The sequence below is a fragment of the Megascapheus bottae genome, chromosome 2 (assembly GCF_031878675.1).
Source record: "Megascapheus bottae isolate mThoBot1 chromosome 2, mThoBot2.hap1, whole genome shotgun sequence".
Lineage (NCBI taxonomy): Eukaryota > Metazoa > Chordata > Mammalia > Rodentia > Geomyidae > Megascapheus > Megascapheus bottae.
Genome location: NC_143510.1, coordinates 82,600,997 through 82,615,366, shown reverse-complemented (window position 1 = coordinate 82,615,366; position 14,370 = coordinate 82,600,997). Strand labels below are relative to the sequence as shown.

The window sequence follows — 14,370 nt, the reverse complement described above, 5'->3', positions numbered from 1 at the left end:
GTCCAAGCCCAGGACTGGCAAAAAAAAAAAAAAAAAGAGTCTCACAGACTTTAGTGCCCAGGCTGGCTTTGAACCTTGATGGTCAGATCTTAGCCTCCTGAGTAGCTAGGATTACAGGTGTGAGCCAACAGTACCTGGCCTTCTTTTAGTGTGTGTGTGTGCCCATTGGTCCTTGGACTTGAACTCTGGGCCTGAGCTCTGTCCCTGAGCTTCTGTGTTCAAGACTGGCATTCCATCACTTGAGCCACAGCTCCACTTTCCAGCTTTTCTCATTTATTACACATAAAAGTTTAATGGACTTTCCTGCCTGACCTGGCTTTGACCTATGATCCTCAGACCTCAGCCTCTTGAATAGCTAGTATTATAGGCCTGAGCTACCAGCGCCCAGCTTCTTCCTACTTTATCTACTGACTGCCTTCCTCTGCTTGGCCGCAGACACCCACTTGCCCACGAGAGGCCTTTAGAGTTCAGTCCACTTTCTCCCATCAGACTCCTCTTTCTGTGGTCCTGCTGTAGCCACTGCAATGGTTCTGAATCCAATCCTCCCCACCACCTCCGCCACCCCACCCTACCTTAACACACATAGCTGGATTGGGCTTGGGGATTTTGTTTTCTTTTCTGAGGAATACCGTGGAAAGGATACTGGGGACGACGGCTGCGCAGGAAACAGCGGAGATGGCCATCCGTGTGTGGCACGTCAGGAGGCTGTTCCACTGGGGGCACGCTTTGTAGGAGATGATGGACTGCAGGAGGGTATACACCACACCACACACAAAGGCCAGCAGAGCGCCCCCATCGTGGACCACGGGCACAGCCAGCTCCTGGGGAGATCACAGGAGAGCCTGAGACAGCGCACACCGCAGCCTCCAGCCACAGGCCCCTCTCGCACTCTGCCATGTTTCCAGCCACAGGTGTGAGCTCACGCACACCTGTCCTTGACAAACGCAGCTGCTTCCAGAAGAGTAGCAAGAGCAAAGCTTTCCTTGTACTGCTGAAACAAATCTCAAGGTGACACAGTGGACCTGGCTACCTGGGATAAGGAAAGGTTCATGTTTCTCTCTCTGTCCCTCTCTCTCTCTCTGGTCAGTCACTGGCCTTGAACTCTGGGCCTGGGCACTGTCCCTGAACTCTTCAACTCAAAGCTAGTGCTCTACCACTTTGAGCCACAGCTCAACTTCCAGTTTTCTGCTAAAGATAAGAGCCTTATGGACTTTCCTGCCCAGGTTAGCTTCTAACTGTGATCCTCAGATCTCAGCCTCCTGAGTAGCGAGGATTTCAGGCATGAGCCACCAGCAACCAACTGCAATGTTTCTCTTGAAGAGGGTGGTGGGCTTTTGAGACAGATTATCTGACAAACTATACCCCCAAATAGTGTGACTTTGGTGCCAAGCTTCAATTGCCACATCTGGAAATTATTTTGCAGGTTTGCAGTGAAGATTAGATTACATGTGGGTGCCAGTGGCTCTCACCTGTAATCATAGATTTATATCTATTTACCTATATAAATATATAGCCTTACACCTAAAAGATTTCAGAAAAGCCAGGTGCTGGTGGCTCATGCCTGTAATCCTAGCTACTCAGGAGGCTGAGATCTGAGGATTACACAGATTAATGCCAGCCTGAGCAGGAAAGTCCATGACACTCATCTCCAGTTAACTATCAGAAAACAGGACAGGGTGCTGTGTCTCAAAATGGTAGAGTACTGGACTTGAGCAAAAGAGCTCAGGCACAGTACCCAGGCCCCTCTGTTCAAGCCCCACAACCCAAAATATTTTTTTTCATAAAATAATCACCAGAAAATGGTTAATGTGATACATCTTTATCATGTGTGTTTTACGATGAGAAAAAAAATTTTAAAAATCAAACAAAGCAAAAACTTAAATTACTTTCCTCCCTTGTATAGTAGGCATATTTTGGACATGAGGAAATAAAAAGGAAAGCCATCTATAGCTAATGAGTCACTGTCCAGAATAATTCTGGGACTTTCCACTCTATTGTTTTTTATGCTAAGTAAATTTTTTAAAAAAGTTTTGAATTTGCTAACTTTGTTTCCTTCTACTAATTTACCAGGAAATGCTCTCCCTTAGTCCTGGCCAGATCATCAGTGTCTGACTTGACACTGAGGATTTTGGCTACAAACCACTCAGACAGAAAAAACCCAAGACTCTCCCCCAATTACCTAGCAAAAGGCAAGAAATGGAACTGTGGCTCTAGTGGTCAAGTACCAGTCTTGAGTGAAAAAGCCAAGAAAGAACACGAACTACAACCAAGTTCCAGTGCTGGCACACAAAATAGTCATATTTTTTTCGTGAGTTTCTATCATTGGAGACACAACATGGATCATGACATGAAACGAGACACAGAAAAAAAGTATGATATGATTTGGGGTAAATGATAAGACGAAAACTTAACTTCCTGTTTGTGTAAAGCATGGAAAACACTAGAACACTGAGAAGATAAAACATTAGAAATGTGTCTCCAAATATTTAAAACATGTTCACTGAATTTATTAATTTTTAATTGAACTAATCTTATTAATTGAAATGGTTCACCTTATTAATCTTATTAATCCTTGTTCTTTATTATTTCACTTAAATTGTTAATTTATTAATTTTCTCACTAAATATACCCCAAGCTGACTTTAAACTCTTGATCCTCCTACCCCAGTCTTCTGAATGCTAGCATTACATAGCACACGCAAGCAAGCAATGGTTATATATATATATATTTAGAATTTTGTGTACGTTTTCATATATGTTTCCATACATGTCTACATTCCCTTAAGGAATGTGTGTGTGTGTGTGTGTGTACACCACTCCTGGGGCTTAAACTCAGGGCCCAGATGTTGTCCCTACTGTTCATTTCGCTCAAGACTAGTGCTCTACCCACTGAATCGCAGTGCCACTTCCAGCTTTTTCTGAGTAGTTTATTGCAAATAAGAGTCTCACAGACTTTCCTGCCAGGGCTGGCTTCAGACTATGATCCTCAGAACTCAGCCTCCTGAGTAGCTAGAATTATACATGTGAACCACCAGCACCCAGATCAAGGGAACTTCATGAGGGAAATAAAAGCATGGCTGGAATGAGCAAGGCCGAACCAAGGAGTTGACATCTCGCCCACCCATTCGGGAAAGAGTGATCTGAAAATGTCTCCCAAGTGTGAATGGCTAGGCCTTGAAGGGAACCTGTCACTCTCTTTCTTGGCCCCCCAGATGAAATTCTTCTTTAGGTTAAAAAGCTCACATCTGTCTGCTCCTGGCATATGGAACAGAAATCACAGGATATCAAATAAGGAAGTTATGAAGAATATTTATGAGAAAATTGATGAGGAAAATACTCTGCTCCCACAGAAGTTAAAAACATTCTATGTCTGGATTTTATAAGCATTTTATTCACTTCATGAATGGTTTCCAGAGAACCACAATGTTATTATCTAACATTATCCAACCATCTGGGTTGTTTGACAATGTTATTATCTAACATTATCCAACCATCTGGGTTGTTCAAGCACAAGGGCTTGAACTCAGGGCCTGATTACTATCCCTTAGCTTCTGTGCTTAAGGGGCGGGGTGGGGGAGGGCATCTATCACTTGAGCCACATAGCTCCACGAAAAGGCTTTTTGATGGTTAACTAGAGCTAGGAGCCTCACAGAATTTTCTGCCTGGGCTGGCTTCAAACTATGACCCTTAGATCTGCAAGAAATTAGCTGAATTGAACAAATGACTCTACTTCTACGAGTCCATGGCCTCACCTGTGCAAGGAATAGATCTGGTGCTGTTCTTTGAACATCAAGTAGTTTCCACCAGTGGCGGAGTGAGTGAAACTACCATCAAAGCTGCCACAGACCCACCACCCTCCATCACAGTGGGTCAGGAGCAATGCCCACTCCTCTCTTCAACGAACAATGTGTAAGTACCAGGCAAAACTGATGTGCAAATATTCCTGATGTGTTTCTAAATATCAAACAGCACTAATAGTTGCAAACCTAGCAACGATTTCCCAGTTTTTCTTGAATTCTTGCTTCTCACACTTTATCCATCATCCCCCACAAAACAGCCCCCCCAAAGCCTCAGGCCATACCTGAAAATTGGCTACAATGCCCATTCCGATACATCCCACCAATCCAAGCACTAAGGACACCAAGTTAAAAACAGGAGTGCTGAAATAGCTGGTTTGATTTTGCTTCTCTACTATTTTATATCTTGTGTACATCGTAGCTGCACCTGAAGAAGGAAAAAGGCACTCTGATGAAATGTTGCTTAGTTGATTTTTTTTTAAGTAGAAAACACAGGAGCAGTTTTGAATTATTTTTTCTGATCTTCTATTTGTGGCTGGGGATGCAGCTCAGTGGTAGAGTGTTTTCTCGTGGGCCTAAGGCAAGGTGCTGTGTTAATTGCCTGGCAGCTGTGAGGTGGTAAATCAATTCACCTTCATTGGCTTTCAAAACAGGATAGCGTTCCTTCGTTAGGTCTCAGCTGCTTTAAGGAATTGGGAAGAGAAATTGTAGCTGAGCTGGAGGTAAACCGTTCCTCCTTTCACCTTTCTCATCTCTCACTGATTCTCAGAGTTGGGGGAGTATCCAAGTCCCCTAGAATATTTGGTTTGGGGTTCTATGTTCTGTGCCTTTACTGGGGTTTCAGTTCAAGGCCTCAGACTCTGGTTTGACATTTTCTTTCACAGCTGGCATTCCTTTGCACCTATACCTCAACTTCTGGCCGTGTGTGTGTGTGTGTGTGTGTGTGTGTGTGTGTGTGTGTGTGTGTGTGTGTGTGTGTGTGTGTTGTGCGCGCGCGCATGTATATGCATATGTATGCACATGTACTCACACCAGTACTAGGCCTTGAACTATGGACCTAGGCACTGTCCCTGATACTTATTTTTTCCTCAAGTCTAGTGCCCTCCTACTTGAGCCACGGCTCTGCTTCCAGCTTCCTGGTGGTCCATTGCAGAGAAGGAACTCAGGTTTCCTGATCAGGCTAGTTTCAAATCTCAGTCCTGAGACCTCAGCCTCCTGAGTAGTTAGGATTACAGGCATAAGCCACCAGCACCTGGCAAACAGGACGGTCTACTCCGCAGCTCAGGTGATTTTCAGGCAAGCTGCCTTCAGAACAGACTTGGAGAAAGAGTAACTTATACAGTACCTTAGCTATAACTCACAATTCGATCCCAATTTGATTTCAATTCCACTGAAAGGGTTTAGGGTTTAGAAATCACCTTTATCAAATCTTGTGTGTAATTACCATATGAAATGGATAGTTCTACAATGAGGCTAGACATTATTTTGGATTTTTCCAGGCCTTTGTTTCTCAAAGTAGGGAGAAATCTAGCTGTGAAGGTTGTACTTTTACAAATACACAAACTATAAATAACATACTGTATTTCCCCTTGGCATTGTTAGTAATACTTATTGTTAATAATCTCATTTGTTAATAACTGCACACTTACCAAGAAAGGCAGAGAAGTTTATCATAAATCCAAAAATTCCACTCTCTGGAGGTGTTGTTCCTGTATCACTAGAAAAGAAGAAATGACTAGCTTACTAACAAAAGATAATCAGTTCACACTTTGGGGCATGTAATTGGTAAGTTGTTGTCTTCTTTCTTTCTTTTTCCTTCCTTCCTTCCTTCTTTCCTTCCTTCCTTCCTTCCTTCCTTCCAGACTAGCATTTTTATCTCTGAAAGTGTAGTATGAATTTGTTTTAATGTATTTTCATATGGCTTCCAAAAATCCTAAATTTGATTTTTTGCCACAAGACTACAATCCAGGTGATGATAGCTCATGCCTGCAATCCTAGACACATGAGCGGCTGGGATCTGAGCACTGAGGTTCAAGCCAGCACAGATAAGAATCTAAGAAATTCCTATCTCCTATCAGCCAGCAAAAGCTGGAAGTGGAGATTTGGTTCAAGTGGGAAAGGACCAGCCTAAAGCAGAAAAGCTTAGGGAGAGCACACGGCTCAGAATTCAAGTCCTTGTACCAGTATACATATTTAAATTAAGAAAATGTTATCAGGGCCAGACTCAGTGGCTCACGCCTATAATCCTAGCTACTCAGGAGGCTGAGATCTGAAGATTCCAATTCAAACCCAGCTGGGGCAGGAAAACCAGAGTGGAGCTGTGGCTCAAAGTGGTAGAGTACTAGCCTTGCATGAAAGAGCTCAGGAACTGCATGCAGGGCCTGAGTTCAAGCCCCATGAATGACAAAAAAAAAAACTGCTCAAGGACAGGTCTTAGGCACACACACACACAAAGTGTGAAGCGCTTAAAGCTTCATTCTTAGTGAAGAATTGAGTGACAGTTGAAAATTAAAAACAGGTAATCAAGAAGTAGTGCTGTGGCTCAAAGTAGTAGAGCCTTGGGGAAAAGAACTCAGGGATACTGCCCATGCCCTAAATTCAAGCCCCATGACCTACTACACCAGCAATAACGTCATTTTGCCAGGTGCTGATGGTACACACCTGTAATCCTAGCTACTCAGGAAGATGAAAACAGGACTGGGGTTCAAAGCCAGCCCAGGCAAGAAAGTCTGTGAAACTCTTATCTTCAATTAACTCCCCAAAAGACAGAAGTGGAGCTGTGGCTCAAGTGGTAGAGTGCTGAACTTGGGTGAAACAGCTCAAGGATAGTGTCCAGGCCCTAGGAACATCCCAAAGCAAACAAAAATCTATTAATAATCTCGAGTAGTATTTTATTGAAATAACAGGGTATTAAGTGTTATTGTGCTAAATTACTCTAACAAAACCAGATTTCTACGGGGAAATAAAACTTTCATGTACAGTTTACCAGTCCATTAGACAATTTGGAAAATGGCATTGAACATGTTTTCTGCTGTATATTCAATAGCATCAGGTTTTAAATGCTCCCGTTGTTCAGGGTTGCTCCCCAGTAACTTTTCCTCTTTAAAACCAATAGCACAAGAGTTCCCCAACAGGAAACTGCACGTACCCGGTTCTGAGTGTTTCCACATATAAAAATAGCTCTGAAATTTAAGTGTTGAAAACTGATCACATTGCAAAGATACACTTCAGTGTGAAGCAGCCCACAAGAGGCCTGGGTGTGCAGCATGCAAGAACATTCTCAGACTTGTGAACACTTTACATTTCAAGAGTGTAGCAGGATAGATGGGGGGAGCAGGGATAAGGCATGGAAAGCGGAACCCGAAATTCAGAGATGTGTACTGTGTTAATGAATACTGAATCACTTGCTTAGAAGCACACAGGGACTGCTTGCTTTGTTTTAAGTATTCTGTAAGCTGTACACACAGCCATCGTTTTCTGACCTTGCCTACTTCCCAAATGAGTATTACACAGAATAGCTTAAAGAAAGACACTTTCTTGGCAGGTGGGGATCAAGGTCAAATGATTCTTTTGGTCATAGAAGAAAAGAAAAATCTGAAGGAAGGAAATTTGATTAAAAGAAGGATCTGAGGAAACCCATCCTTTTAAAAGGACACTCAAGGAAAAAGGAAACTGTGGGGCCAGGAGTTTGGCCTAGTGGTACAGTGCTTGTCTAGCATGCACAAAGACCTAGGTTTGATTCCTTGATATCACATAAATAGAAGATGCTGTGGCTCAAGCGGTAGAGCTCAGGCCCTGAGGGCAAGACCCACAACTTGGGAGGCAGGGGAAGGTGAACCAGTATAACAGCAAGGATGAATAAAAGTAACAATTGTCCAGAACATTCTGCATTCTCTGGTGACTTCTGAATGGAAGGCAAAGAACGATAAAGTTATAGAAGATAAAGGTTTCAAAGTATGAAGCAAATGCTGCTATGCCTTTAAACTCGTTAGCTGCCGATTCTATAGTGAAAATACCCTCCTCAAGTCAAAATTTAGGCTATCATTATGCAAGTCACTCAGTGTGAGAGCAAGTTGCCTCTCAAGGGTAGATACCAGCTGGGTCAACATGCCATGGGAAAAAGACACCTGTGTGGGGAAGCACCAGTATGCGTTTGCTGCACTCAGGAAGGTAGAAACTAGACAAGCACTTAATACTTCTCTACAGAATCTTACTGTAAAATCTTTTTTTGACAAATACACACCAGTGAAAGTCCAACTATTCAGGATTATTGAATTTAGAACTGCTTTCTTGTTGCAGAAAGTGACTCACATTCCTATATCCTTGCCCTATAGCATAGGCAGTTGTCAACACAACAAAAAGTTAGAGAAAGATCGGATCAGTACGGTAGATTCATGACCAATCAATTAAACCTGTCTTTTCTTATTTTGTGTGTGCCATGGTTCCATAAATAAGTATAAAATTTACTTATCAATAATACTGTAGAGCCACATATTCATCAACAAAATATTTGTTAGATACTGATTACAATTTCCCAAATTACATCTAAGCTACAACAGATAAGAATAGTTGGCATTTGTGATTTATTTCCACTAAATGAAGAACTAATCATCACAAATTTTGGTTAAGAATGTTGCACAGGGGCTGGAAGTGTGGCCTACTGGTAGAGTGCTTGCCTAGCATGCATGAAGCCCTAGGTTTGATTCCTTGGAACCAAATACACAGAAAAGGCTGGAAGTGGTGCTGTGGTTCAAGTGGGTAGAGTGCTAGCCTTGAGTAAAAGAAACTAGGGGACAAGTGCCCATGCCCTGAATTTAAGCCCAAAGACTGGCAAAAAAAAAAAAAGTTTTTGTAAGTCTTTCGGTACATAGTACTTTCTTACATAGTACATCTACAATCTAAGTCACAATACCTAATTTGGAATCGAAATGAGCATTAACACCAACAGGGTAAACAGAAAAGCCTCTTTTTAATTTAGGGAGAACCAATATAGTGAAAATGGCCATACTGCCAAAATTGATATATAGATTCAATGCAATTCCCATCAATATCCCCAAAGACATTCTTTACTGAAATAGAAGATATAATCCAAAGGTTCATATGGGACAAGAAAAGGCCCAGAATAGCCAAAACAATTCTAGGCAAAAAGAGCACTGTACGTGGTATTACAATACCAGATTTCAAACTCTACTATAGAGCCATAATAACAAAAACAGCATGGTATTGGCACAAAAATAGACCAGAAGATCAATGGAACAGAATAGAAGATCCAGAAATAGAACCACATACCTATAGGCAACTTGTATTTGACAAAGGAGCCAAAGATATACAGTGGAACAAACACAGTCTATTCAATTATTGGTGCTGGCAAAACTGGGCAGCCACATGCAGAAAACTAAAAATTGACCCTAGCCTTTCACCATGCACAAGCATTAACTCAAAGTGGATCAAAGACCTCAATGTCAGACCAGAAACCTTGAAACTACTACACGATAAGAGTTGGAGAGACACTGGAACTCATAAGCACAGGCAAAAAATTCCTGAACAGAATTCCAGGGTCACAACAGATTGGAGAGAGACTCGATAAATGGGACTGTAGGGAGCCAAGTGCAGGGTCAGGCTGGCCCATGAATCTGCATCACTGAGTAAGATAATCACACAAAGAAATGAGCTGTCATGTATAAATACCATGCCTAACTTTGAGCTATATCGTCGGTATTGTGAATCACTTTCTGCTGAGACTTGATTACCATTGGGTATGAATATGTTATTGCTTCATCACTCTGTGCTGAGACCTATAGTGAGAGTAAACACATGGACCTCCCCCGCCCTGCCCACCTTTGTGCTGATAGGCTCCTGCATCCTATATTAGCTTCCTCAATAAATGAGCTCCTGCCTTGACGGGTCTCCCTGACGCCTCTGATTGTCCTCCGGTGAAGGAGGGCTGGGTGCAGGCTGTCAGTCGACCCTCTCCTTTCTCGGCTCGTCCTGGTCCCTGGTCGGGGTGTGCTCTCCCTGTCCCTCCTGTCTGTCGGGAGGGACCGAGGACTAAAAACCCCCGACACAGGACTACCTAAAAATAAAAAGTTTCTGCACAGATAAAAGCATAGCCACAAAAAGTGGCAGGGAAGTGGATGAATCTAGAGCGAATCATGTTGAGTGAGACAAGTCAAGACCAAAGGAACAAAAGACGCATGGTATCCTTAATATGTGGCTATTAGATCCAAACAGTACAAGAGCAAGGACTCATTATTCATGTACCCAAGGTACTGGATATATAAACACAACTACATAGTCATAAAAATTTGTGACTCTATAGACATAATGTTTTAACACATAGATTAATATGTACCTATGACATACAAACCCTCAGCCTAATTTCAAATGTTCTCGAATCTAAATGCCAGTGATTGTATATAGAGTCCCTTCTTGAATACTTGTTTAATATGTCATTTGAAATATGATGTAAAAATCAATGTTAAAAAATTCTTTAAAAAAAAAACCCTATCTAATGGGGTTGGGAGGGATGGGAGGGTAGAAAAGATGAAAAAAATGAAGTGATAGTGACCAAGATTCATTGTATTTATATACTATTTTCTTAAATGACAACTCTTTTGTACTTAAAGATAAAAATTAAATTAGAATTTAAAAAATCTCTAATAAAATGGGGATTGGTGGCTCACACTTGTAATCCTAGCTACTCAGGAGACTGAGATCTGAGGATCACAGTTCAAAGCCAGCCAGGGATACAAAAGTCCATGAGACTCTTATCTACAATTAACCACCAGAAAACCAGAATTGGCACTGTGGCTCAAGTGGTAGAGTGATAATAGCCTTGAGCTGAAGAGCTCAGGGACAGCATCAGGCCCAGAGGTCAAGCCCCATGACTGACAAAAATAATAGCCGTAATACTACCATGCAAGGGCAGAGGTAGACCAGTTGGCTGTCTAAATCCATGGGTTCTAATTCAAGAACACACAAGAGCGTATACCTAGATTATATGCACTGCTCTAACATTTTTTGTAAGAGACTAGAGAATGCAAGCATTATTGTGCTTTAGTATTCACAGGTGTTCCTGGACTTGATCCCCCACAGATATCAAGGGATGACCACTGTTTGATTGCCAGAGCTGTATTTTAGTGCTTGATCTAGGGAACTGGAGAAAAGGCAAAGCTAATTGCATCCTAGTCTGGCAGTAGTCTCTCTACCCAGCTCCTACTACACCCATCTGGTTTTCTGGTAGGGTTGAGCCTGGCTTTGCCTTATCTAACACCACTCAGTGCCTTCTCCTAAGGGAGATTCTTCAGACTCTAAAGGGAATGAGAGAAATCATGCATTTTCTCCTACCTTAGAAGCTGTTGAGACTGTTATGTGCACACAGTTGTTTCGTGGTAGGTTGTGACGGGGAAATCATTTATGTACACTTCTCCTCTATTTACATTTCCACAAGGTAAGCCAACTGTGGAAAATTCCAAGTCATTTGTTGAGCATCCTTCTCCAAACTAATTTATGGTGTTCAGGTAGTGCATAATCATGTGCATACAGAAATGAAACAAGCCAGGTACCGGTGGCTCATGCCTATAAACCTAGCTACCCAGGAGGCTGAGATCTAAGGATAAGGGTTCAAAGCCAGCCTTGGTAGAAAAGTCCGTGAAAGTCTTATCTCCAAAATAAACCTCTCTGAAAAAGCTGAAAGTGGCTCTGTGGCTCAAGTGGTAAAGCACTAGCCCTGAACACAAAGACACTTGGGAGCAGAGTCCAGGCTGAGTTCAAGCCCCACAACCACCACCACCACCACCACCAACAACAACAACAACAAAAAGACCATGTGACTGCTAATGAAAGACTTTCTCAAGACTGGACAACTGTTGATCTAAGATTACAGGGAGGAGCCACTAGTGTCCAGCAATATTATATTTTATTAGAAATAGCCCATTTTACTATATTTCTAATAAGTTATTTACTAGATATTTCTAGTAAAATAGGCTAATTTATGGCAGCTTAACTCAGCAATGACTATTAGAATGGGAAGCACTCCCTATGTTTAAACACTAAAAAGATTTCCAGCCAGGCACCAGTGGCTCATGCCTGTAATCCCAGCTATTCAGGAGCTGAGATCTGAGGATGGCAGTTCAAAGCCAGCCTGGACAGGAAATTCTGTACTACTCTTATCTCCAATTAAATACGTAAAAGCCAGAAGTAGAGCTGTGGCTCAAGTATTAGAGTGCTAGCCTTAAACAACAGAAGCTCCAGGACAGAGCCTATGCCCCAGAACTGGAGCATATGTGTGCTGGAGCATGCACAAAGCCCTGAATTCAATTCCTTGGTACAACATTCACAGAAAAAGCAGGAAGTGGTGTTGTGGCTCAAGTGGTAAAGTGCTAGCCTTGAGAAAGCTTAAGGACAGTGCCCAGACCCTGAGTTCAAGCCCCAGGACTGGCAAAAAAAAATCAAAACAAATGCTGATTCTTTAAGAAGATAAATGATATGAATAATCCCTTTAGCCAGCCTGACCAAAAGGAGAAATCACAAAATAAACACTTACCTGGTGAGCGCAATATCCTGGTGGCTTTGGTCTCCAGGACCAAAAAAGAAAACAGAAAAGCAAAAATCCCAACAAACATAAATGCATGACCCAATGAATTAACAACTGAATTCTATAAAACCTTTACTTAAAAAAAAAAGCTGGGTGTGGTGATTCACACCTGTAATCCTAGCTACTCAGGAGGCTGAGATTTGAGGATCAAGGTTCAAAGCCAGCCCAGGCACAAAAATGACCTGAGACTCTTATCTCCAATTAACCTCTAGAAAACGGGAGGTAGGGCTTGCCTCAAGGGTAGGGTGGGTAGCCTTGAAGAGCTCAGGGACAGCACTCAGGCAAGTTCAAGCCCCAAGCATGGTGGCTCACGCCTGTAATCCTAGCTACTCAGGGGGCTTAGATCTGAGGATCACGATTCATTCAAAGGTTCAAAGTCATCCCAGGCACTAAAGACCATGAAATTCTTATCTCCAATTAACCACTAGAAAACTGGAAGTGGCTCAGTGGCTGTGGCGCTGCGGCTCAGAGGGCAGGGCAGTAGACTTGAGCTGAAGAGCTCAGGGACAGAGCCCAGACCCAAGCCCCAGGGTCCAGGGAGGGGGGGGGGAATCAATAACCCAATTAATAACTGAGTAAAGAAGCTACACATACACTTCACTGAAGTATATATTGCAAATAAATCCAAGAAGGAAAACTCAACATCCCTAGCAATAAAAGAAATGCACATCAAAACAACACTGAGATTTTTTTTCTCGTCAAGATTATAAACAGCAGCAACTGGTAAAGTTGCAGGGGGAAGCTCCCTAATATACTATGAGTGGAAATGAAAATTAGTATGCTGCTATGGAAATCAGTATGGAGAGTCTTCAAAAAACTACACATAGGATCTAGTCATCTAGTGATCCAGTGACAGCACACCAGGACAGATCTAGTGATAGCACACGTAGGCCTGTACCTGAAAGACTGCATATCAGGATACAACAAAAGTATCGGTACACCCTTGTTCATCTTAGCATAGTTCACAATCGCCAAGTTATGGAAATATCCCAGATGCCCCACAACAGACGAATGGATCATGAAATTAGGTAATTTGCAAGGAAATGGATAGATCTGGAAACTATCACAGAGCAAAAACAGGACCAGAAAGACAAAAGATATGTGTTTCCACTCACATGTAAACCTTAGACTCAAACATAACTACTATATAATCACACACAGAGGCTTATACTTATATCTTTACTCATATAAAGGCGTGAATCTCTACGGAGTAAACCTTTTCAACAATTAACAGTGTAATAAAATCAATATCTGAGGATTGTAAGGTTTTGTTAGTGGGAGGGAAGTGAATGAAAAAGGAAATGGAATAAATACAGCCAGAATATTCAATGTATACACATGATCAAGGAAGTAGGAAATGTAAAATGAGCTGGGGGTGGGCGGCAGGAGGGAACTTAAAAGATCGGGTGAAGGAACGGGGCTCCATGGCTCACACCCATAATCCTAGCTACCCAGGAGGCTGAGATCTGAGGATCGCGGTTCAAAGCTAGCCCAAGCACTAGAGTTGGTGAGACTTATCTCCAATTAACCACCAAAAAATAGGAAGGGGCACTGTGGCTCAAGAGGCAGGGCAGTAGCCTTGAGCTGAAGAGCTCAGGGACAACGCCCAGGCCAGAGTTCAAGCCCTACTTCTGAAAAAGAAAAGGAAAAAAATGGGGGACGAGATGACTGAACAGTAAACAGGGGACACTTAGATGGTCATATGTGATTGTAACCATCTTAATCCTTTGATGTTCAGAAACAATTAAAAGTTTTAAAGGCTTGTTTGTCATTCTCACAGATTTTTGCCAGTCTTTCCATAGAAACTGAAATCCACCTCTATACTAGTGATGCCTGTTTCTTCCAAATTTCACAAGTCTCGCTATCAAACAATTTTTATTTTTGCTAATACAGTAGATTAAAAAAAGAGTGAGTTGAGTTGCAATTTCAATTTTTTTTTTTGTCAGTCATGGGACTTGAACTCTGGGCGTGGGCGCTG

General features: G+C 42.2%; 1 protein-coding gene across 4 annotated transcripts in view; it reads right to left on the bottom strand.

Moving 5' to 3' along the window:
- Dram1 (DNA damage regulated autophagy modulator 1) overlaps positions 1-14,370 on the bottom strand; it is a 37,847-nt gene that overhangs the window by 19,225 nt on the left and 4,252 nt on the right. For all 4 annotated transcript variants that reach the window (XR_016534617.1, XR_016534619.1, XR_016534618.1 and 1 more), the window contains exons 2-4: positions 5,446-5,513; positions 4,081-4,223; positions 644-821 (exon numbers count right to left, since the gene is read on the bottom strand). Coding sequence is in view for 1 of the 4 variants with exons in the window: in XM_090328505.1 (XP_090184631.1) it covers positions 644-821; positions 4,081-4,223; positions 5,446-5,513 (389 nt within the window). In the remaining 3 variants the exon portion in view is untranslated. The remainder of the gene's footprint in view (positions 1-643; positions 822-4,080; positions 4,224-5,445; positions 5,514-14,370) is intronic.